This window comes from Lynx canadensis, chromosome D4 (genome assembly GCF_007474595.2).
Source record: "Lynx canadensis isolate LIC74 chromosome D4, mLynCan4.pri.v2, whole genome shotgun sequence".
NCBI lineage: Eukaryota > Metazoa > Chordata > Mammalia > Carnivora > Felidae > Lynx > Lynx canadensis.
Window position 1 is genome coordinate 81,113,091 of NC_044315.2, and position 24,099 is coordinate 81,137,189.

Genomic DNA, 24,099 nt, shown 5'->3' on the forward strand with positions numbered 1-24,099 from the left:
AAGTGTCTTTCTTCAGCACTCGCTGGATGGAAGACCCTTCACTAGGAAAATCATTATACATTATCTGAGTTGATCTTGGGCATTAATCTCAGTCACTTTCACACATGAAATGAGTGGTCAGCTGGTCAAGCTGGGCATCCCTGCCCTGTGCTCCTGTTAAGTGTCTGTCTTTCCCCCACATGGCAATTACCACACATTATGTATTTACTTCATTGTGTCCCCTACTAGACTGTGAGCCCCCTCGAGGGGCGGGGGGTTACTTCGTATGCCTTGATCATTGTTGTGACCAGGTTGTACCCTGCAGACCAGACTCACCACGTATGGTAGGTGTTGATAGATAGTGGATGCTCTGGAAATATCTGTTGGAAAAAAGGGAAGGAAGGAAGGAAGGAAAACAAAAAGGTTTAGGGAAGTCTCCAAGATGATACAGCCAGGAAATGGTGAGATAAGATTCAAGCCTATGTCTCCTAAGTTTCATCCTTTTCCAAATTCTCTACAAGTGGTATAGAGGGCAGGGGTAGGCTGATCATGGGGGACAGGGAAGACCCAGAACGAGCTGCCAGGAAACCTGGCCCTAGTCTCTGCTTCACAGTGCTGTGTGGCTTTGGGCACATCCCTCCCCTCTCTGGGCCTACCAACGGGTGTGTCGGAGGAAGTGTGAACTCCAGGACAGCCTGTAGGTAAGGTGGAAGACCGCCAAAACTGCACCCGCCCCCACCTTCAACAACACAGACCCTCTCATTTTTTAATTTTTGAGGGAACCGAAGAAAAAGTTTGGTTTTGAACAAAATATTACTGGGACGGTAACATCAGAGGACCCTGAGGATGAGGTTCCCACTTGCTCGCCTGTGCCTGTCAGCTCTGATCCTCCAGCCGCCATGCACGGTTCAATCATTTCCCTTTGTCCTTGCAGGATGGAGGGCGAAGCCGAATACCTCCTCCCTACCGAAACAAAGTATGTTGGGGAAATGAAGGACGGCATGTTTCATGGCCAAGGAACCCTGTACTTCTCCAACGGGAGCCGCTATGATGCCATTTGGGAAAAGGGACTGGCCGTGAAGGTGATCAGCCTGAGGAGGGGAGGTTGCAGAGAGCAAAGCCTTGGACAGGAAAATCCCCCACTATGGAGCACCCTGACCTCTCCATCCAGTGCCCACCTCCTTCCATTCCCTCTTCTCCCTTCCTACTGATCTCCCAGGGTTCTGGAATCCTCTCCTCTGGATCCAGAAGGGCCCCTGGAGAGGCCATGATGAGTTTGAATCCTGTTGTGCCACTAACTGTGTGACCTTGGGCCCACGACTTCCCCTATAAACTGGGGACAATAGTTGTACATCATATTGCTACTGTAACAAATTACTACAAACCCAGTGCCTTAAAACAACAGAGATGTATTACCTTACAGTTCTGGAAGTCAGAAGTCTAAAATAGGTCAGCAATGCTGCATTCCTCCCAGAGGCTGAACGGGAGAATCCATTTCCTTACCTTTTCCATCTTCTAGAAGCTTCCTGCCTTCCTGCATCACTCTGACTTCCGCCTCCATCATCACCTCTCCTTCTCTCTGCGTTTTCCATCATTTCATCTTCTATCTCTCTGGCCCCCTCGCTTCCCTCTTACAAAGACCTTCACAATTATACTGGGCCCACCCAGATAATCCAGGAAAATCTCCCCATTTCAAGATCCTTAACTTAATCACACCTGCAAAGTACCATTTGCCACATAGGGTTAACATTTTTACAGGTTCCAGCATTTATGTGTGGGTATCCTTGGGGAATCGTTATTAGCCTGCCAGAATACTACTAGCCACTTCCTAGGGTGGTTGTGAATGCAAATGAGGTGATATCTGTAAGCCCTTTGCTCAGTACCTGGCATAGAGCTGGCACTCAGTGTTAGGTCATAGAACTGCTGCTGTCACCGCTACTGGTATCATGACAAACATCTGACCCATCTAATCCCACCTAGTATTTGTGGGCCATGAATACAGTTCAGGGAGCCAGTGCAATGTCCTGATTTATATGGGAGAACAGTTTTCTCTGAGGAAAGGTCTATTGCTGTCATTGGTTTTACTAATAGCCACCTTAAGAAGGTTAAGAAACATTCCTCGTTTTACAGCTTGGAGACTCTAAGCCCCAGGAAGGGGATATGACTTATCCAAGGTCACACAGTGAATTAATAGTATCGGAATTTCCACCTATGTTTCCTGATGCCCAGGCCAATGCGACCTCTACATCCTGGGGATTCCTTCAGCGCTAAGGCAGCAAAAGCAGAACACACATGTTTGGACAAAGGGCTATGACTGATGGCCATGACCTTTTCAGCTACGACTGAATGCTCACTCTATGCCAGGCACTGTGCTAGATGCTTTGCCAGTACTATCTCATTGAATCGACCCTATGACATATATATTCTTATCATGCGGTTTTGCAAACGAGGAAACCAAGGGCTCGGTCATCTGCCCCGCATTGCACAGTGAGTTGCCACATTTTGAGTGCCAGTCACAGAGAGCCCAGCACTGTAGCCATTCCTTCTAATCATCACAGCCATAATGGCTGTGATAGTTATCACTTCTCTTCTGCGGCAATAAGAAAGCCACCTCTCCCCTTGACATCCGTCCTTCTTGGCAGAAGGGCAGCCTCATGCCTGCGCGCATGCTCCTTGTCTTCCAGGGCACGTACACCTTCTCGGACGGGCTGCAGTACGATGCCGAGCACTGGCATTACTGCGACGGCTATGACCGGAGGTTTTACACTGAGATCTGCTATGGCTTGAAGCCTGCAGGTACCTGGGCACCCGCCCTTTTCTTCACACCCAGACCGAGAGGGGAACGAAGGGCCGTGGCCTATTGAAGGAACCCAAAAGAGAGGAGGCATTGAGCAGAGGCCGCAGGACACAAAAGAGCCAGGTTGTAGAGCCAGAAAGACCAGTCCTCACATCTCCACCGTACCAGCTGGGGACCACAGGCAGGGCGTTCACAGCTCTGTGCCTCAGTTTCTCTCCTGCAAAATGGGACGATAGCATCATGCACCCCACAAGTGTGTTGAAAGTAAGATAAGGCATGTATAGGGTTTATAGCAACGTCTTGCTCACGGTGGGCGCACGGTCCATCTCAGCCACATTATTCCTAGAACCAGCTGTAGCACAGAAATCGAGCAGCACCAAAGGAGCACGAGCTCCGTGTATCAAGTGCTAGCTGGGGCTCTCCAGAATCTCCAGATGACCCTGCCATGCCTGCCGGTCTGGTCCCATGTTGTATTGGAGGAAGCCGAGGCCCAGGGGTCCAGACATGCTTCCCAGGAGCGGAGTTCCCAGGGGGCCCAAGTCTTCCTCTCTGCGTTCCCTGTATCATCAGAAACCGTGCTCCATCACGGAGGGTTACGTTTGGGCCTAGACTCTGGACTCAGAGAGCAGCCACTTAAGGGGCTCCTCTGTGTCTCAGGGGCTTGTGCGAGGTCCGCTGCACCTCAAGAGCATAGTTTCTTACACGGCTGAGACAATGCATCCAGAATGACACGTGGGACAGTGACTTTTCAAATTATAAGAATAAATCCTAACTTAGGAGATGATGGGGTGTAGTTGACTGAGCCTGGGGCTGGAAGGTCTGGGTTTGAGTCCTAAATTCCCTGTCAATAGCTGGATGAGCCTGGGCAAGTCAGCCTCCATGAGGGCAGAAACCTCCAGAAAGCACCCAGGGTGGAATCAAACCCGGCTCAAACCGTGGCTATGTCACCTTGAATCAGTTAGTTGATCAGGTGAGCCTTCTCTCCCTTTGTCTCCTTTGTCAGCTCCTCCTCCCCCCACCCCAGTTATTAATTTGGGGGTTCCCAGGGCTCTCCGTCCTTAAGCCCTATTCTGTTATCCTTCTGTACCCTATCCCTAAACAAGCTGATTCGCTTCTAAGCCTTCATTTATACCATCAGCTTCCAATGGAAATCAAAATCCCTGAGCCCTGGGTTCCTGCAGCCAACTTCCCCAACACCTGTGTTTGTCATCCCTCACTTTGTCTACACTGAACTCGTTACCTTCCCCACCAGCCCCGTCTCCCCCCATAATTGCTCCCTCAGAGACTGTCGCTCCAGCCCACCTAGATGGGCTGAGTCCTGCCTTCTTTCCCCATGTACAAGCAACTACCTGGTCCTGTGGATTCTACCTCTTAAATATATTCATTCATGTGTTCATCACATAATCCCTTACCCGAGATCTAGGTTTGACTCACTCTGGGCCATTCTACACTCTGCAGTCACTCTACCCTCATCTTTGAGGAACATGACTGGGATTGACACTCCCCCGCCCCCACCCCCACCACATACTCTTCAGTGCCTCCTCACTACCCTCGAGATAAGGTTCCAAATTCTTAAAATGACCTGCATCCTCTCGCTCCTGCTGCTGTCCCCAACCTCATCCCACACTACCTTTCTTTCTTGGATAGTCTCTCCTCCTTCGCCATACTGGCTATACCTCTATTCCTTGAAAAGACCATGATCTTTCCTACTGTTCCCTCTGCTGGGAAGCTCTAACCCCTCACTTCACCCCGAGAACTCCTTCCCATCCTTCAGGTTTCAGCCTAATGCCCCTTAGCCTGGGGTTCCTTCCCTGAATTCCCAGACGAGGCAGGGTCTCCCTGTGGCATACTGCAGAGCAGCCGTGGCTGTGCCCAGAGCTCTAACATGAGTGCGCAGAGTCTCTCTTCCCAAGTCGACTGAGCTCTACGAGGGCGGGGGATCAGTCTTATTCACTGATGTGTCCCCAGTGCCTGGCACGTTGCTGAGCATACAGTAGGCATCAGAAAAGAGTTACACAGGGAGGATAATACTGACTTCACAGCAGGGAGAGATGGGGGAGTGGGAATTAAGGCAATGACATTGAATTTCCTGAGTACCTACTCTGGGTCAGACACTGGCTGGACCGCCGGGGGCCTGAGAGCAGAGGGCACAGTCTCTTCCTACCAGGAGCTGCCAGGCTGGATGCCACTTAAGAACCTCGTAAACGGCTCCTCCTGGGCTAGTTATGACAGGGCCTGGACTTTGTCACGGGCTCATCACCCTGACTGAAGCCTGTAGGCAGAGAGAGAGCCCCTGGCCACAGACACTCAGCTGTCACATGGAGACACTCAGCTGGTTTTGTCAGAGGTGGGGCTCGTAGGCAGTGCGGTGACCTTCCTGGCATCCTTCCTTCTCCTCCAGCAATTCCCAACACAGCAGCTTTAGCCTAAGTACCCACTGCCTGCCCACGTCACTGGGAACTTGGCAGAGCTCTGCGACAGCCGCCTCTTAGCCTCAAGGGCGGGGTGGGGGGTGTGGGGGAAGCTTAAGGCTGCCCCTCCTCCTCGCTGAGTATCTGTGAGACGGCACTGGCATGAGGCTCCGGGGAGAGAATGGCTGGAGAGTTTTCGGCACGGAATAAGTGCTCCGTAACCGTTAGCCAATAATACACAGAGGGGTTATCATTAACCAACATAGGAGCAGCTGTGCGCAGGACTGAACCTACCCCCCCACCCCCACCCCCTGCCACGAGCCGTGAACATGGTGCTCTGCTCGGTGGGCATCCAGCCCTCGGTCCAGAGGACAGGGAATTACAGGAAACACACATTAGAAAGATCCCTAGAAGTTATTTATTCCAACCTTGCACCCATTACTCGGGCCTCAGCCTTCCGAGATACACAACACGCAGGGCAGTGTGACCTACAAGGTGCACCAGCTCCTCTTGAGCTCCCGGTGGTTTGGACGCCCCTGGTCCTGTCAGCGGTGCCCGGGACATCAGCGGATTAACCTGTAGGTTTCACGGCCGGGTGTCTAGCTGCTTCCTAGCTGGAGAGTCTTGGGCAAGTTACTTGACCTCTTTGAGACTCAGTTTCTTTATCTGAAATGGGGCCACTGGATGCCGTGAGAATTAAATGACACTGGCAGGAGTTAATGAATTCCCAGGCACAAGGTAGTCACTCACTAAATGGCAGCTGTTGTGGTCATTTTGGTAAGAGTCAAAATTCTCCATTCCTGGATCCTTGCCCACCCGACGCATTTCTTCCTACGGTTCTCCTTACATACGCCCTGCTCCACACGGTTTCCTGAGGAGGCCATCCTTCTGCCAGACATGCCTTTCTGTCCACATGGCTGACTGTGATGCACCCTCACGGTCTCTCTGCCTCCACAACCTATGCCCTTTGGCCTGGTGTCCCTAGAAATGGAGGATGGGGTCAAGGAAAGAAGTTGCGGGTCTAGTCCCCAAGACCCTGCTCACAGAGCCGTTTTCAGGAAGCTGCTCTCGGGCACTGCTCCTGCTGCTCTGAGTCGGGAGTGTTCAGCCCCAGGGCGGTAGCAGATACTCACCTGAGCAACCAGCCAAAAGTGGACGTTAGGGAGACCAGGTTTAGATTTGGCCTTGGTAGTGAGCTGATTATCCACTGTATCTTTTCAAGGGATCTCTCAAGTCACCAATATGGACCCGCCTAGAAAAATCCCGGAAGGCTGTTACGATTGTGGAGATGGCTTCTATGACCCGGTCACAAGGATAATCAAAGACTATAGGAACCGCTTTTTGAGAAATGCAGGTATGTTCATTCTGACACCCTGTGGCACATGTTTTCTCTCCTCTCATTTACCCATAGGTTTGTGCATATGTGTGCGCACACCTGTGTGCATTTGGTGAGAAAGAAACTTTTGCTGATAAAAGCCAAAAATAATTATCTGTTTCACAATTGGGAGTTCTCACGGCTGACAAGTCTGTACGATACAGTCATAGAATGAGGCAAAGGACACTTGTGGTTAACTGTGACTGCAGAGAAGTATAGCACGAAAAGGATTAAAGTACATATTTTTGCGTGCTTCCCTTTGACTCGTATTTAATGAGCACTTACTGAACGCTAGACACTACAGGCACCAAAGCTGGACACCAACCCCCTTCCTCATGGAGCTTATGTTTTGACAGGTAGCAGACAAGCACCAGAAAGGGTTGATCGCATCATGGAATAAGCCCAGTAAAAGGGGAAAACGTGGCCCCAGATTGGGGCAGGGGGAGAGGTGAAGGCGGGGAGTCCCAGGGAGGTGGGAGGGATGCTGTGGGAGCACCGAGAAGGGATACCTCGTCCAGAATTGGAAATTCAGAGGGTTTCGAGAAGGAAGTGACAGCTAAAATGAGACCTAACGAGTAACTGGGAGTTGGCCACAGGGCATGGGGAGAGGTTTTCCAGAGAGGAAATAGCACAGGTAAATGTCGAGAAGGTGAATGATACCATGTGGTACCAGAATGCTGGCTGGCGCCCTCAGCCATGGGAGTACCTTGGAGGATCCAGGACCTCAGCTGGTGAGCGGACACAAGCTGATCAGGCTTATGGTGCCCAAACTCAGAGGAGGCCAGTGTACAAGTAAGGACACTTTCCTTTAACATGGTGATTCGGAACCTTTCACTTTCCCAGAGACACAGTCCCACTAGGAATAACAAGAACAATGGACCCTCTTCCTAGGAAAATGTGTGTGCACACACATAAACATGCATATGCACACACACACACACACGCGCGCGCGCGCGCACATTTTGCATATAGTCTTAAGGAGTACTTCTTAAGACCCGGGTCAAGAAACCCTGCTCTAAAATCAGAACGAAACTTCCAGGGAGACCAGGAGGCCTGGGCTGGCTGATGAGAGCCTCCTCTCCCTACAGGGGCATTTACTCAGGGAGTCGGTGGTCATCAGAAAGTTGCCTTGTGGTGCTGAAGTAAGAGCAAAGGGAATGGTCAGCTGGTCTTCTGGCTGAATCCTGGAGCGGAAATAGCGCTACCCCACCGGGGGCTACTGCGGGGAGCGTGGCAAATGTTCACATTCCACGTCTCCTGACAGTTTGGTTTAATGCCTTCCCATTTGCCATTGACAGGGTAGATTCTGTAGAATACTCATTCTCCTGGATGTTAATAGGCTCTCTATGAAGTTTCTTGATTGAGTAAGCTAAAGAGATACTGAGTGAAACAATGCTCAACAATTTCATTTATTGAAGGGCTTCTCAGGGCCATTAATATGCTAATACACTTTGTACTTTTCCTTCCCAGCACTTATTTCAACTGTAATTAAAGCCTCATTTGTGTGATTAATTGCTTGAATGTCTGTCTGTTCCACTAGACTGTAAGATCCATGTGAGCAGGAACTCTGTCTCTGTATCAGGCAGGGTCCAGACAGGAGGACAGAGTGAACTTCGTATCAGGAAATTAGTTAAATAGATATTGGAGTACTGAAAAAGCATCGAGGTGACAGAATAAATAAATAACTGCAGGGAGCGACTACTACCTCAAGAACTGGGGGAGGAGCCGGAGACTGGGCTATTAGAACCTAGAGGGTCAAGAGAGGGCCCCCCAGAAGCAGCAACCCAGACCTGCGGGGAGGGGCCGCTGCCCAGCGGGGCTTCTGGAGAGAGAGCCATAAAGCGGATGGTAGGATCCCGGGGAGAACTGTAAACTGGAAGTGAGTTGGGCCGCATTGCTGACATTGACACTGACACGAGCAACCAGCAACACAGAAAAGAGCGTGTTCCCCTCTGCCTCCACGTGCCTGGCAGCATCTAACTGGGGGCCAGCCGGCAGAGCAGAGATGTGTCCCACAGCTCGGTCCCGACTGCAAAGTGAGAATAGAATGGTAGGTTTGGAGCTGAGAGTCAACAGCTCGGTCACTGGCACAGTCCCGCCGCCCTTTGGTTGTGTTTGGCGTCCATACTTACTCTTCTGTCCTACAGACGGAACACGTTTGTGCCCTTCTGTGTGACTCGTTGCGAGGAGCCTTCATACAAATGCAAAGATGCTCTCGCCTTTCTTCCTAAGGGGGGAGTTCCTCCCCCCTCCCTCTGGGGCAAGTCCTGGGGATGAAGGGCCATTGAGCAGGGGTGAGGGGGACTGACCACCTGGCTGGGATACAGGGTGTCAGTCAGGAAAAAGGTATCATAAGTGATAGGTCTTAAAGAATGAGCAGGGATTTTGTTAGCAAGGATGTTGGGGAAGAGCATTCCATGTAGAGGGAACAGCATATGCAAAGACACAGAGGCATAAAAAAAAAGGCATGGCATGACTAGGGAATCAGAAATTGTGGTTCCCAGAATCCTACCAAGCCATGCTTGGTAATAAAATTGAAAATGCATCATGGCACAAACAGATAGAGCACTGAGGATTTTTAGGGCAATGAAGTTACTCTGTATGACACGACAGGGATGGCTCCATGTTGTTATACGTTTTTCCGGCCCCGTTGAACGTACGCACCAGAGTGAACCCGAATGTAAACTTTGGACTATGAGGTGTCGGTGTAGCATCCCCAGAGGCACCCGCTCTAGTGGAGAATGCCGACAATGGGAAGGCCACGCATATGTGGGGGCAGGGGGTATACACGAAATTTCTGTGCCTTCCTCTCAATTTTGTTGCGCATCTAAAACTGCTCTGAAAAAAACAATAGCCTTTAAAAATTCATCATGAGAAGGGAAGGCCATTCTTAGGAGTTTTGGAGAAGGATGGACACCGATGACTGGTCCACAAACACTTAGTGGTTAGTTGCCGTGGCTCTGACTCTGGGTTAGGCAGCATCATAGAGTCTTCTCTCAGGGAGCAGGAGAAACCGACAGTAAATCAGGGTTGCCACAAGAGAACCTAGTAGAGATACTTAACCCTGGAGGTCAGGGTCAGTGGGCCAGCAAGGTTTCCCGGAAAGAGCAAGATCTAACGGGAAGCCTAAACAAGAGCAGACACGTGCAGCAGAGTTGGGAAGAGTGTTAGAGGCAGAGGGAACAGCACGCGCTAAGGATAAGATGTGGGAGATCGTTGCCTATTTAGGGGCTACAAGTGGTTTGGGAGCATGGGACAACAGTATGTCGAGGGAAGAAATGTAAGAGAGGAAGCCCCAGGGGTGGGAAGGGGAAGAGCAGTAGGGGGAACAAGGGAGGGTAGTGTAGTAACTGATTCATCATTTGGAGAGATTTCTCTGATTGCATATAGGGAAGGGGCCAAAGGGGGTAAAACTAGATCGGAAAGATGGCGAGATGGCGAGAGAGGAGCACCTGAAGGGTTTCGGGCCCCAGTGCTCTGTGCCAGAGGCCCAGGTTCCGAGTCTGGGCCCAGCTCTCGGGCTGCCTGCTGGCTGACCCTGGGCCAGTGCCTTCCCTCTCTGGGCCCCTGGCTCTTCATCTGTAAAATGAGGGGGTCAGGCTGGATAATTCCTAGGGTCCTTCCAACCTTAAGAGTCTGCGATGGAGGAGAAAGGTAGCCAAGGGGTATTTTGGTCCTGATATTATAGGACAGATCGAGCTTGGAGCGTCCTGAAAACCACTAAAAGGAGTCTCTGTGTATGGCCACCTAGTCATTACCTTTGACTCACCTCACCCTGCCAGGGACTGATCCGGACTTCTGTCCATCTCCTGTTTTCTCCGGGGCCCTTTCTCCCCTGCATTCTGGTCTGCCCCCATAAACAGTGCTTCCTGTTGGCCTCCTGAAGGTACAGGGCTGCCGGCCGTGCGGGCCTAAGGTGGTGCCTGAGGCCATCCCAGAATAAACAGAGTGGCCCGAGCCACTGCTATTACGAAGTACATGCCACCTTGGCTGGGTCAGGGCCGGGGACGCTCTTTTTATAGGAGGTCACAGGCTAGGGCACCAGCAGGAGGGTCGCCTTTGGTTCACCCTCGGGCCTCTCTGGAAGGCCCCGGCTCCTTCCCTGCCTCGCACTGGCTTCACCCCCCAGACTTGATGGGAAAGCCCTAGCCCGCTGAACTACGAACCATGCCTGACAACCCCGGGTTTGCTAGACTTGGGTTTTGAGAATGCCTTTCTTACCTGGGGAGGATGTATCTGCTCGCTGGAATCGGATGGGAATTTAAATCTATCCTTCCACTCACCAAAAAGCCTTTGAGTGTCCACCGTGTGCCGGGCTTTGGGGATCTGAGCAGGCAAGAGTTCTCTCAGACTGTGGCTCTCAAACCTTTGGACCCAGGCCCACAGTAAGCAGCAACGTACATCACAACCCAGTACACACAAACACACACACATTTGTATGTATTCTTTGTACACATGATGTACTAGGATATTTTCTATTTTAATTTTTTAAGTTTATTTATTTATTTTGAGAGAGACAGAGGGCAGGAGAGGGGCAGAGAGGGAGACAGAGACTCCCAAGGAAGCTCCGCACACTCAGTGCAGAGCCTGATGCGGGGCTCGAAGTCACGAACCGTGAGATCATGACCTGAGCAGAAATCGAGAGTCGGACGCTTAACCGACTGAGCCACCTAGGTGTCCCTATTTAATTTTTAAAAATCCTGGTTGCTAGGCACTGAGTGGATTTCACAACCCTCGTGAAGTTTGGGACCAACCATTGATAGATCGTTGTCCTAAGCAGCCTTCCCTGACCAACCTCCTCCCGTCCCCTCTGTCTCATGCTCCGTTGGGTTAGGTGTCTCTCCTCCATGCCCCACCAGCCTCGCTAACAGCACTTAGCCCATAACCGCGGAAGCATATTTATTTGACTAGCTCCCCCGCTAGACCAGCAGCTTCTTGAGGGCAGGGACCAGGTGACTATGTCTGATTTATCACCGGGTCCCCCAGCACCTCACACAGGTCCCCAGACTTGGAGCTGATTAAATGTTTATGGAAGAAAAGCAGGTGGGCAGGCAGAGGACCTGCCTACAAGCCCCTCATATTCTTCAACAAATTATACAATATTCAGTCCCGGGCATGTAACAGACAACTTATTGTGAATAGTAAAAACAATCCATTGTATTTCTGCACACCTCCCAAGTTTTCAAAGCTGCTTAAGCTTTGAAAAGCTTAAAAGCTTACGCATCAAAGGTCTCAAAGCAGCAACCCTCTGGCCCAATCTGGTCTGCATGGTCTGTGCTTGGCTGGCCTGTGTCCCTACTTGGGGCATGTACCGCCCAGGTCCCCACCACTCCCTGCTGTCCGAGCCCCAGTGGCGTCAGTCATTTCTGGTGCCCACCTTAAAGCTTTTGGGCTCAGGAGCACTGCATCTCAGGTGGACCTCCCACGCATCCAGTGAGCTGGGAACGCGTGTGGCCTGGCGTTAGGGAACTAGGTCTCCAGTAGTGAATGGCAGACGACAGACTTCTGGAGGTGAGGCTGGATGCAAACCCGCTCCCATCTCACTGCAGGTCCGGTGGTCTTCCTACTGCACTTTGAGGCTGCCTTTGTTGGGACCATAGAACCATAAGAGGTAGCAACTCAATGCAGGCAGTATTTCCAATCAATACAGCAGACACGAAGCAAAATAGAGACGGAGCTAGGACTTGCCTCCCATGGGAAACTGGGAGAGGTGAGAGAGAGAGCCTGGTGTGGTGGTTAAAAGCCCAGGATCTGGAATCCACACCTCTGGCCGCCCTCTGGTCCTGGATCCACCACTGGCTAGCTTATTCCTTGTTTCCTTTTGGAGGCTCCGTTTCCTCATCTGTAAAATGGGCCTCCTAGTAGTACTTAATCTAGAGGTTAGGGAAAATGAGATTAAGTGTGTAAGACACCTGGCCCAGTGCTCGTGTCCTGTGGTTGGTGGTTGTGACTGGTATCATGGTGATTACTGACTCAGGCTGGAGGAGAGGGAGGCCCTGGGATTTGCTGAGGTTTCTCTGGGTGCTGGGGGGACAAGGAGGCTGCCAGGAGAAACGAGCCTGGATGTGCCACATCTGTCTGCCTCCTTGGGGGTTTTGCTTGGGAAACGAAATACTGCCGAAACAGTGGGCCCTGCAGGCCCTTGATTGTGGCCTTTAGAGCCTCCCGGCTCATCTTTCACCGTCCTGTCTCTTCCACCCCATGTTGCAGCTCAGCCAGACGAGCTGCTTCCACCGATAAACACACCTGTGTTCTTACCTCATGTCCTCCCCCAGCCCAGGATGCCCTTCCCCCTCCTCTCCACCTGCCACGCTCCTCCACACCTCTCTGTGGTTGGCACGTGACAGGAGGCCACGGAAGAATGGCATGGGACGCTCCCGGAACATCCACAGCTCAGGGAATGGAGGGGACCCTTGCCAGCGCCTTGCTAAGCACCGTACCTGCTTATCTCCTCTGCTCTTTCCTGCCATCCCAAGTGGGTTATTCTTAGGAGCCTCGGTTTGCAATGAGGACACCTGGTCTTAGGTTGATACATTGTCCCCCCGTCAGACAGCCAGCCGGTGACAGAGTTGGAGACGAACCCAACTCTTGCCCACATTCTGTTCTTCTTGGCTTTGTGTCCTGGTTTATTCTTTATACGGTCATCTCCCTTCCTTGACGGAGCCATGGCTCATTCATAGTTATTCCTGCAGGAAGCCCAGGCCCTGCCCCCCGCTGGAGCTCTGCAATGTTCCTAAATGAACAAAAAGGTCCATTGTAGAGTCTTAAGACAAAAACACCACCGTCCCCAAAGTGAGATGCTACGTTATTTGATAAAGGGCCCTTTACACACTGTGGGCCAATAAGGAAGCATTCGAAGATACTAGGGATAATTACCCTTAATATGGTGGGAAATTGGGAGATTAACCCTTACCCTCCTCCCCGTCCCTGTCATTCTGCTCAGGAAGGATAAGCCAGGGCCACGTTAGCGGTTTGTACGTGTGTCTCTTCGTGTGGCTGTGGCTTGCCTCCACGTTACTGGTAGGAATCATTTGCAAAATAACTGCACCACTAATCCTTACTCCCTCCCCGCAATTAATGACACCCCATGCGAGTGTCTCAGATGAAAGGCACATTATTAATATTCAAAGGAAAAAACCCTCGTAACCATTTTAACATATACAACTAACAATGAACTAAATTTGCTTTGTGGAAGACAGAGAGTGAGCATCCCAAATTAGTTTATGTAAAAGCTGAAATTCTTCCCCGAAAGGTCTCAGTACCATCCTCAAAGAATATCCTGATCATCAGAAATGCCGTCAAGATTCCCGCCAACATTATCCCCTTTGTTGTCTGAAATGTCGAATCAAGCACATCTGGCAAATGTCCTAGAGCTCACAAATCTTTCAAACAGCGTATAATTCCCAATGGTTAAAGAGATAACGCCACCGCTTAATCGTTCTGCTCTTCAAAATAGCACCAACTTTCCTTCAATCAGAAACAATGGCCTTGGCTTCTTAAAAATATCACATACCAGTGATTATTTGCAGAGAGGGCCCCTTTGCGTTTGAACCTGTGGGTTCCAGACAGAATTCAAAATCAGGATCACAAGCCTCATTTGAATGTGTGCTCAGTTAAATGGACAACAGGGGGAGGAGTATGAATTGGGGTCCAAAAAAGAGACCTGGTCTGTGTGATCTGGAGTCTTGGGGAGGTGACGGCTGGCTTCCCCCTCACGCTATGGTGATGCGGTGAGCTGTGACATTGACTGAGCATTTACCGTGCCCCAGACACCCAGCTAAGAGAGCGGGGAGTGTTGCCGTGATCCCTGCTTGACAAGTGCGGAAACGGAGGCTCGGAACTGAGGCTAGAGAATTTCCCCCAGGAAATGGCAAGGAACCAGGATTCACATTCGGGCTCATCTGCCTCCAGAGGTTTTCCTCTTCTCCCCACTTTACCAGGCCAGCTCCCAGGTCATCTGTCCAAAGAGGCATCGGTGAAGAGCTCCCAAACATTGTTTATCTACTTCCCACCCACCTTTAGAAGGGTTGCAGAGCGAACACTTGGTCTTCCAACATTCCTCTGGCATTATTTTTTTTAACTTTTACTTATTTTTGAGAGACAGAGAGAGACGGAGCATGAATGAGGGAGGAGCAGAGAGAGGGGGAGGCAAGAATCCAAAGCAGGCTCTGAGCTGTCAGCACAGAGTCCGACGTGGGGCTTAAACCTACAAACTGTGAGATCATGGCCTGAGCCGAAGTCAGACGCTTAACCAACTGAGCCACCCAGGTGCTCCTCCTCTGGCGTTATTAAACAGTTGAAAATCGGAAGCGTCCCAGATGTCTAAGAGGAGGGAACTGAGTAAATAACACAAGGTGTATTCTTATAGTGTACACAGTGCAGTCACTAAAATGGCAGTCAAGTAATGGATCCGCTGAGATACGAAGGTACCTTATTTTATTTCTGGAGGAAAAGCAGGACAATAAAAACAAGCAGCATTTCCTGAATGCTTCCTATGTTCCAGGCACCGGTTTGAGCATGTCGCGCCATTTATTTTATTTTGTTTCATCTAATCCACACGGTAACCCTGTGAAATGGTCGTCTCCATGACTCCCACTTTGCGGATGGAGAAGGCGAGGTGAAATGCTTTGCCTGAAGTTATACAGGCCTGGAACTTGACCCCAGGTCTAGCTGACTCAAAGCTAAAGATGGCAACTGAGCGGGTTCTGGCGTTTCCTAGGAAGAAAGGAAGGAAGGAAGGATGAAGGAAGGAAGAAGGAAGGAGGAAGGAGGAAGGAAGGAAGAAGAGAGAAATAAAGAGAAGACGAAGAAAGACACTACGAAGCAAGACGAACGACAGCAGAAAGCACCAGACCCCTCCCCAACAGAAAGAAAGTAAGCAAGCCGTCTGCCGTCCTCATAGATTGGAGCGATATCTCTCCCTCCCGAAAAAAATAACAGAATACGCACAGAAGCAGAACGAACCGGACCCTTCCTCTTGACATGGCAGCAGTTGTCTTTTCACCCTAAAATCGTCTCAGCACACTTCTTTGCTCCAAAACGGCCAAAGAGCAAGACTTTAGGGCCACGGACAAACCAAGACTAATTTCGAGGCCACTGTCTTCCCCACCTGACAGGTGAGAAACCTAGGACCTGTGGAGGGTAAGTCACCTGCGGGGCCTGCTCAGCCCACGCGTGGTAGTGTCCTGCCGGGGCCCCGCTCCCACCGGCAGCCAGGCCTCCTTCCACAGCAGACCGCGGCTGCCTGTCCACAATGCTTCTCCTGTGGTCTCGGCAAAATGGCCCAGTGAGTCTCCAGCACAGGCCCTCCCGCCGTCATCTCTCCGCGACACAAAAGGCAATTTGCCCAAATGTTATAATCACCTGGAGGCTGGCACGCAGGGGCATCCCTGCCTTATCTGTGGTATTGTTAGCAGCGCCATAATGACAGCTTTGTGGGGGGATAATATCACACTTGTAACTGCCAAATAAAATGCCTGCACAGATCACACATCCCTGCCAGCAGACTCGGGCATCTGCTTTAAGCAGAAAGGGGAGGAAGGGAAGTGATGAGCATTGAAAGCCTCTCCTGGGCCAGGGACTTGCCACATCCTGATCCTTTGAGGAATATATCATCACCTCTATTTGGCAGCTGGGGAAACTGAGGCTCACTGACGGATGCAGCTAGTAAAGGGAGGACTCAGAATTTGAACCCAGGCCTCTCTGACACCAGAGGCCATACTCTGGACTAGGATAGGCTGTGGCCTTTTCTGAATCTTGAACCCGTCTGAGAGCCAGTCAAAGCTATAGAACTCCCCAGAGACATACACGTGAACCCACCCACAGAATTTTGCCTACAGAGGGCGGAGTCAGCTCCGGGGAGGTCTCCGCTCCAGGACTAACAGCCTGCCTGGATTACTGCCTCTCCCTGAGCTGCGAGAATTGCCCATTGCCCCCTCTGTCCCCACCCCAATTCCAAGGGCCCTGGAAATTCCCCTTCCAGCCCTCGTGCCCATCAGATTCTGGTAACAATAAGTCCCCCACCCCCACGGCAACCTCCTGGAGGCATCCAAAGGACACAGCTTCCCCTTCCGTGGCTGGAGTCATCCCCAGGGTTGGCCAGCATAATGGTTTGTTTTGTCTCCTTTAATAGAAGTGAGAGCAAGGCCAGAGCCCAGGGGGCAGGACCTTCGTGTACCTTCCTCAGCCCAAGCTCTGGAACTTGAGGCAGTTGGCTGAAAATCCTGCTTGACCTCCTGGAAAAGGATGCAGGTTTCCAAGCAGGGCTTTAGAATTGGACCGTCAGACCCCTGCTCTGCCATCTGTGTGATCTAGAGCTCGTCTCTTCTCTGAACACTGGTTTCCTCCTCTGAAAAGTCTGGGGAGAATAGGACCTTCCTTACAGGGTTGTGGTGAGCATTACTGAGATGACACGGGGGACACAGCAAAAGCTGTGCCTGGCCCATGAGGAGCTTAAATTACTGCAGGGTGATTACTCACACCCTGGTGGGGGGGGGGAGTGTTGACGGGGGCGGCGGGGGGGGGGGGGGGCGTTCCTAACTCCACGCCCAAAGGGAGGAGCTGGCATCTCAGAGGCTAACTGTCCTCTGGCCTCCTCCCACCTGCTTTTGATGTAGATTTCAAGACTGGGCTGGAGGCCTGCAGGTCCCAGGATCTCTCTGTCCAGCCCTTGGCATCATTCCTCATCCTCATCATTTCTTATCCACCTGGAGCCCAACACTTCTACGATTCCCCCCCAGGCACGGGTCTTCACCGACCCTCTGCTGATACCAGGGTCTCTCTGGGGGGCCAGGCTCTGCGTCTGCCCCTCCAAACCAGCATGAGGCGGGGGAGGAAGCCGAGGCATGCACAGTCACAAGATCTGGATGGGTGCTGTCTGGACAGAAGCCCAGGGCCTTTAAGGAGCCTAAGTGTACAAGAGACTGTAGCAGACCTCCTACCCCTCAAAATATAGTTCAGAAATCAGAATCACATAAACCATAAAATAAGTGTCTGGAAAGAAGTCCAGCAAAATTCTGTATTCCTATGGGGTTTATGTTCATGTTTAATTCGAAACGTCACATACGAGGTTCTTTCTCCCAAACACTGGGAGCGCCCCTGTTTCACTGCTTCCAGGAGCCAGAAGCAGTGTGCCTGAGGAGCTGAGCACCAGCGTGCCCCAAGTGTAGTTGAGATGCTGTCCTGAAAAAGGGGGTGTTTGGCTAGGCCTTAAAGGATGGGAGATGGATTTTGCTGATGGAAGGGAAGGAACAAAGCACAGAGATGCAGGGACACCGGGTGCTCCAGACGGAGCACCTGAGACTGGCTCTTGCGTTGGGCGACAGAGGAGGAGTCAAGGGAGGACTCCCTCAAGTGGTGATGGACAGACTGGGCTTTGACAGGTATGTAGGAATACATCCTTGCTGGGCATTCAAGGCGCGGGGACCCAGTGCAGGGTGGAGAGAGCCTTGAATGCCATCCTTCAGACGGTGAGGGCTAAAGGCATGGCAGTTACAGACGCTTGTCAGGGAAGTGCGTAGTGGCCGAGGGCTGCAGGTCTGGTGATAAGACTTGGGTATGCCCCTGTGCCCACCCAGTGGCTGAGGGAGCTTGGGCAGATGACATCACCTCTCTGAGCCCCAGATCCTCACCCGTCAAACAGGGATAACACTGACTTTGCAAGATTCCTGTGAGGATTGAGCTGTAGTCTGCTACTGAGTCCTGCAGATAACCTTGACACCCTGCTGGCTACCCCCACTGGCAAAGCCTTAATTCAGCCCTTAGCATCTGCCAGCTGGAGGACAGAAGTCCCAACCGCCAGGCCTGTCCCCTGCACACAGCTGGAGAGCAGGAGTCAGAGCAAAGACTACGGGCCCCAGGCTAACTGAGTGACCTTGGCCTTGGCACAGTGTTTCCCTGAGCGGCCTGTGTACGGTGGCTGGGCGTCATGAACACAAATCACAAATTCGATTACGGGTGCTTGAAAGCCAGAAGTGGGGCAGCAAGAGGAATGGAAATACAAGCTGTGGTGGTGGCTCGGCACCCTGCCTCCACTCGCTCACTGGGGATGTGGGGAGACGTGAATCTGCCCCACATCCCCAGCCCCGTGTGGCCCCGTGTGCCTCCTGCCGCCGTGTGATCACCTTGCCACACACAGGATGATTCTAGTATTCAGGGATATGTATTTTTTAACCAGCTGTCTGTGCTTTTGGGCCTCGACAGCAGAAAGGACTAGGACTCTCTCTTCCAACAGTGTCAGAATGCTAATGCTAACTAATGCTTACTTACTTACTTACTTACTTACTTACTGCGATGTCCTTCCCCAGCACGGGGCCTATCTAAGGGATTCCCAAGGGTCGTTATAGCTCAGGGCACTTTTCCCTTCAGCGACCGAATGGAGCACCTAAAACTCCTACCTGAGACAGCACCAGCTGTGCCTACGGCAGATGTTTACAAGGACTGCGTGCGATCAGGCACGCGAGGTGCAGGACTCAGCATGTAGCTAGCACGTGGAAATGCTCCCTAACTCCAGGTGGCCGTACTCCTGGGACTCCCCTCTCCCAGGCACAGCCCTAATCCAGCCCTAAGCCTGACTTTGGAGGCCTCACCCCCCTCATTTGAACATATTAAGACAAAATGTATCCACACCCCCACATTGAATATGTATTTTTTGCTGTTAAAACTTTGAAAGGACTTTTAAAACTTTGCTTGGCAAATTATTGGACTATTAGCCTGGCTGTGACTTCTAGAGAGCCGTGTGCATACTGGAGAATTCTTGCAAAATGAGGACAGCAAGCCTACAAACTGATTTCAAGTGTAATAAAATTGTTTTGATTTCTAAATTTAATAATTAAGCCTGAATGCATTAATCATAACATTAATTTCAGTTTTGCATCTTCTCTTTATTTTAGAGTCAGTTGTTCTCTCCAAACCTCTCACATTTGAATAGGGCTTGAAAAGCTGTGGGTGCTGGGCCCTGTGTCTCTAGTTCCCCAGGGGGTGAAGCAGGCTGGTTTAATCCACCCCCCACCCTTGACCCCTCCACCCACCCAGCCCAGAATATGCTCTTTTCCAGAGAAAACCAAGAGCGGCCCCAAGGTCTCCCCTCCTGCCCCTTGGCGGGCTCTGCCTGGGCAATGACCCCTTAGTCAATATTGGCCATACCATGGCCTTGGCCTCTGGCCACCAGCCCTGCCAAGCAAAGTTCAAAGCCTCTTTCTTGTCAGGAGTTGTCCCGAGGAGGAGGTGCGGGCGTTGCCGCCCTCACTGCGGGCCCTGGCTTTGCTCAGGGCCTTGGCCCTGCCCCACCGGCTCTCACAGCCCTGCATTTGCACAGAGGGTGGGGCCGAGCTTTGAGGGTGGCACTGCCCACTGGCTGGGGCGCCAGGGTTACCAGGCACCTCCCACCCCCGCCTGGAACCACAGTTCACCCAGGGGCCAAGTGAGAGTGGGTGATGACCCCAGGAAAAGAGGGTAACCCTCATGACAGAGCCCGACACTGTGGACGAGCACTGGGCTGTCACCGAGGGATGGATGTGCCCCCTCCCTTAGCACCTGATCAAGCACACGCTGACTTCAGGTAGTCACACGCTGTCACTCACCCAGCCAGACACCGAGCACCTCAGGCACAGCCACGTGCACACTCCCAGCGCACACCTATTCACGCTTGCACATGGCCATTTGTGGCCATGCACACACAGCCCGAGTGTGGCTTTTGCACCAGCACAGTGAACCCTTCCCCTCTGCCCTGGCAGATGAAGTGGGGCGATTTATTTCCCCCTTGAGTCTCAGTTTCTTGTCTTCAATGGGGACGCCCTGTGTCACTCACTGTGGAGAGGACAGACATGACCCTCTTCCCACAGAACCAGGCACCTCCTAGGTGCTCTGCCAGTGTGAGCCTCCTCCCCTCTCCTGAGGCTAAGGTGCCTGGTTTCATCTTGGTCCCCTCCCTTTCCCAGCGGGAGGGAGCTGCATAGCCACTGACCGCAGGTGTGCTAAACCCAAAGGCACGCCAAGAGGTAGCAGAATCCGGCTTGTGGGCGCCCGATAGCCCGCATCCACCCATTTGCCCTCCCTGGGCTCACCTGCCTCAGCCTGCCCGCCTCACTTTGAACAAAAATCATTAGCTGAGCTGTGCTTCTTGATCCTTATGATGCTGATCCTTGTGTAAAGACCTCCTCCGCCTCTCCCCCCAGGTCCTCCCTTCATCCCCGCTGGGAACCAGAAATCCCAGGGTGTTCTGAGAGAGTCACTTAAGAACACTCTCTTGAAGGCATGCAGTTAGGGAATGAAGGCCCATCAAATGGTGATCACGGCTCCTACTCCCTGGGTGCCAACCTGCTGCCTTTCATCCTGGCTCTGCAGGAGGTCTCATCAAACCCCCTGTACAGACAAGGAGCCCAGCTCAGAGAGGGAGAGTGGCTCGTCCAGGTCACCCAGCAAGTTGGCGACGGGGCTCAGCAGTGGACCCAACTCCTTCTGGCCTATGCCGTGCTGTCACGTGCACCCTGAAGTCTCACCTCGCAAAGACAACTCGTGGCTTTCTTTTGGTTTTTGGCATTTCCTGCGTACCAGGCACCGTGCTAAGCGCTTTGCAGGAACGAGCCCAAGTAAACCTCACAGGAAGTCTTCCAGCAGGCACTTTGTAGAGAAGGAAATGAGACCCAGAGAGGTGTGAGGCCACCTGCCCGAGGTCACAGGGCTAGTGGCAGCCAAGCTCCAGTGCCCGGGCCCTTAACGGCCATGCTGCCTCCTCCCCGCCAGCCATCTGGGGGCTCCTATTGCCCTCATCTGTTGGGACATCTTCAGGATCTCTTCTCTCCCTGCACCGCGCTGACCAACGGATTGCACTGATGACACCCTCAGTGACCCGGGCCCTGCCTGTGGCACTGTGCGGGCCTGTGCCTCCCCGCCCTCACTGGGAGGCAGGCCCCAGGCCAGCCAGGGCTTTGAGCTTCCTCAGTGTGGTTGGTGCCCCGATATGAGCCCAGGCAACCCATCCTTCCTGTGCGGTGGAGCTGCTCCATCTGTGGCCTCAAGACAAGAAAGGAACCAGCAGCCTTGGCCTTGCACTTTGGCATATCTGCTTTGCCCACTCGGGAGCTCCGTTTGCTGAGGGTGGAGAAGAAATTCTTCCCCCTTTGTCCAAATCCCGCAGGGTAAGCCTACCGCTTTTATGTCCCCAACTTTACATTTCTTTATTCATTCGTTCGCCATATATTTATTAAGTACTTTTAAAGTGCCCGGCCCACCCCGGGCTCTGAGGACCACCTGGGTCACAACTGCCCCAGGCTGGCGTGGGCGACCATGAACCTCAGCCAGGGTCAGGGAAGGTGACATCCAGGCAGGGCCCGGAGGGGTGGACGACAGCCAGGAGGGCGCTGGGCCCAGCCACACACATTCACGAGCGGCCTTAAGTCTGGAGTGTGGTGGCACTGAGAGAAAGCTGTGTTCACCAGGCAACTCCAACTTCACAGCCCCGTCCTGCACACATGGCCTTTAGTGTGCTGAGGCACTTCTTTGAAAGAAATCCTGGAGTCGACATTTATATTGTGTGTGTTTGTGTCACAAGCATTAATTTGTTCAATATACATATTTAAACCACGCTGCAATTTTTATTCTCGCATCTAGGCCTTTCTTTTATATACACTAAGGTCCCAAAATGGAGGGAGTGCTTTGAGAGGCCCTGCCCCTGCACCAGGTCCTGTGAGGAAGGGTGTCCCCAGCCCCGAGCAGCAGGTACACGGGCACGGAGGCCCTGCTGTGCACGCACACATGGCCGACTGCAGCACAACAGGGTGGCTGCATTTTGCAGGGTGAGGCAGGCCTGGGAGGGAGGCTGTCTGGAGAGCAGGAAGACCTGGATGGGGGGCCTTGAAGTCCAGGTGAAGGAGTGCGGAGCCTTTCCAGGCAAGGCTTCTCAGCAAGGGCGTTCAGGGTCAGATTTGGGATCTCTCTTGCCAAATGTTCCTTTTCTTCTCTATAAGAGGCCCAGTTCTCCTAAGGATTGGTGAGATTCCTCAGGGGGTGGCGGTAGGTGGGAGGGGGTCACAGGTGGCAGTGAGGTCACTTCTAAAGCTTCAGACCAGAATAAAGAAATCTTGCTGCCCCAAAGGCAGACAGACCTGAACCTGAAGAGTGTCTGAGACAAGCCTTTGGACAACACCCCCTGCTGGGTCTCAGTCCCCTGTCCCTCTAGCGCTGGGCACATGGCAGCCACAGGATTGGCTCGTCCATCCATCCATCCATCGAACAGATATGGATTAAGCACCTCCAATACTGCACACTTGTAATCTAAGCACTGGCAATGCCACCAAACAAGGAGAGGAAGCTCCTGGTTTCATGGGAGCCCGCAGTTTGGACGGGGGACACCGACAACATATGAATAAACAAGAAAGAGGGGCGTTGCTATAAAGAAAAGAAAGTGAAGAGGGGACACAGGCAGTTACACTGAGATCACGGAGGAAGTGACATTCGAGCTGAGACCTGGGTGCCAAGAAATAGATGCTCAGGGAAAGTTTGCAAGTCAAAGCTACTCTTTTGTTGTTTTTTTGCTCTCTTCCTGTACTGTCCTGTAGGGAGGAGGTCACTCTGCAGCCCACACCTGAGGAGTGGGGAATTACGCGCCACCTCCTTGAGGGCAGAGTTTTCACGTAAATTATTTGGAACTCTGCTCAGGAAATGTATCTACTCTTCAATTTTTATGCATTTTTACCAGTATTTTAACGCTTACGCTTGCACTTTGGAGAAATTCAAGAGCTCCACTGGCATTTCTAGGAACCTAGAAATAGTTTATTTCAGTTACCAAAATGTAGGAAATTAGCAAGGCATTAAATTGGAGGGTAGGAAAAGAGACTGTTTTTATCTTTTCTATTGTCAATACACATTAAGAAGATTTGAGAAATACCCCTAACAGAAGAGGCTCTCCCATCACCCTGTTCAGAGATGCCTGTTAGTCACATTCAATGTATTATTTTTAATTTGTCTCTTGTGCACAGTTTTTACAGATTATACTGTCTATGTAATTTTGTTTCCTGCTTCTTCCCACCTTTTTTCTTTTGCTTTCTATCATATCAAAAACATTTCTATGTTGCTATACAGACTTCATAACTCTCCTTTTTCAATAGCTGCTAAATCACCATGCCCTCTCCTCTCCCACCCTGCTACCAAACTTAGCATGATACCTGGTCCATAGTCGCGTTTAGAAATTAGTTGTTAAATAAAGAATATACAACAAAATAATCATTCTTTTGTTTTAGAAACGTAGGTTCTTTCAGTTTTCTTGATTCCAAATAATACTGAGACAAACAGATTATTCCCTTAGGATAGCATCCCGCAGTGGAATTAATGGGCCAACAAGGCCAAAACTTTTCAAGATAAATGCACCAAACCAGAAATCTCCCTCCCCTTCCCCACTGAACCACCGGCAATTGTGCCCAGGGTAATAATTTACAATTGATTAAAGAGTTTGCGGGGTGTGTTTTTTTCCCCCATCCTCCCCCACCCACCCCGCTCCTCCGCCCTCTCCCCCTCCCCTCCTGCCAAAAAGGGGGGAAATT

The 24,099-nt window shown here is 51.7% G+C and overlaps 1 protein-coding gene across 4 annotated transcripts in view; it reads left to right on the plus strand.

The window, feature by feature from the left end:
- MORN5 (MORN repeat containing 5) overlaps nucleotides 1–24,099 on the plus strand; it is a 30,351-nt gene that overhangs the window by 2,659 nt on the left and 3,593 nt on the right. The window contains exons 2-5 of one of the 4 annotated variants that reach the window (XR_003964215.1): nucleotides 914–1,061; nucleotides 2,664–2,775; nucleotides 6,410–6,541; nucleotides 20,737–21,699. Coding sequence is in view for 3 of the 4 variants with exons in the window: in XM_030293718.1 (XP_030149578.1) it covers nucleotides 914–1,061; nucleotides 2,664–2,775; nucleotides 6,410–6,541 (392 nt within the window). In the remaining variant the exon portion in view is untranslated. Of the gene's footprint in view, nucleotides 1–913; nucleotides 1,062–2,663; nucleotides 2,776–6,409; nucleotides 6,542–20,736; nucleotides 21,700–24,099 lie in introns of those variants that run through there. The other 3 variants (XM_030293718.1, XM_030293720.1, XM_030293719.1) reach the window with 3 other exon arrangements.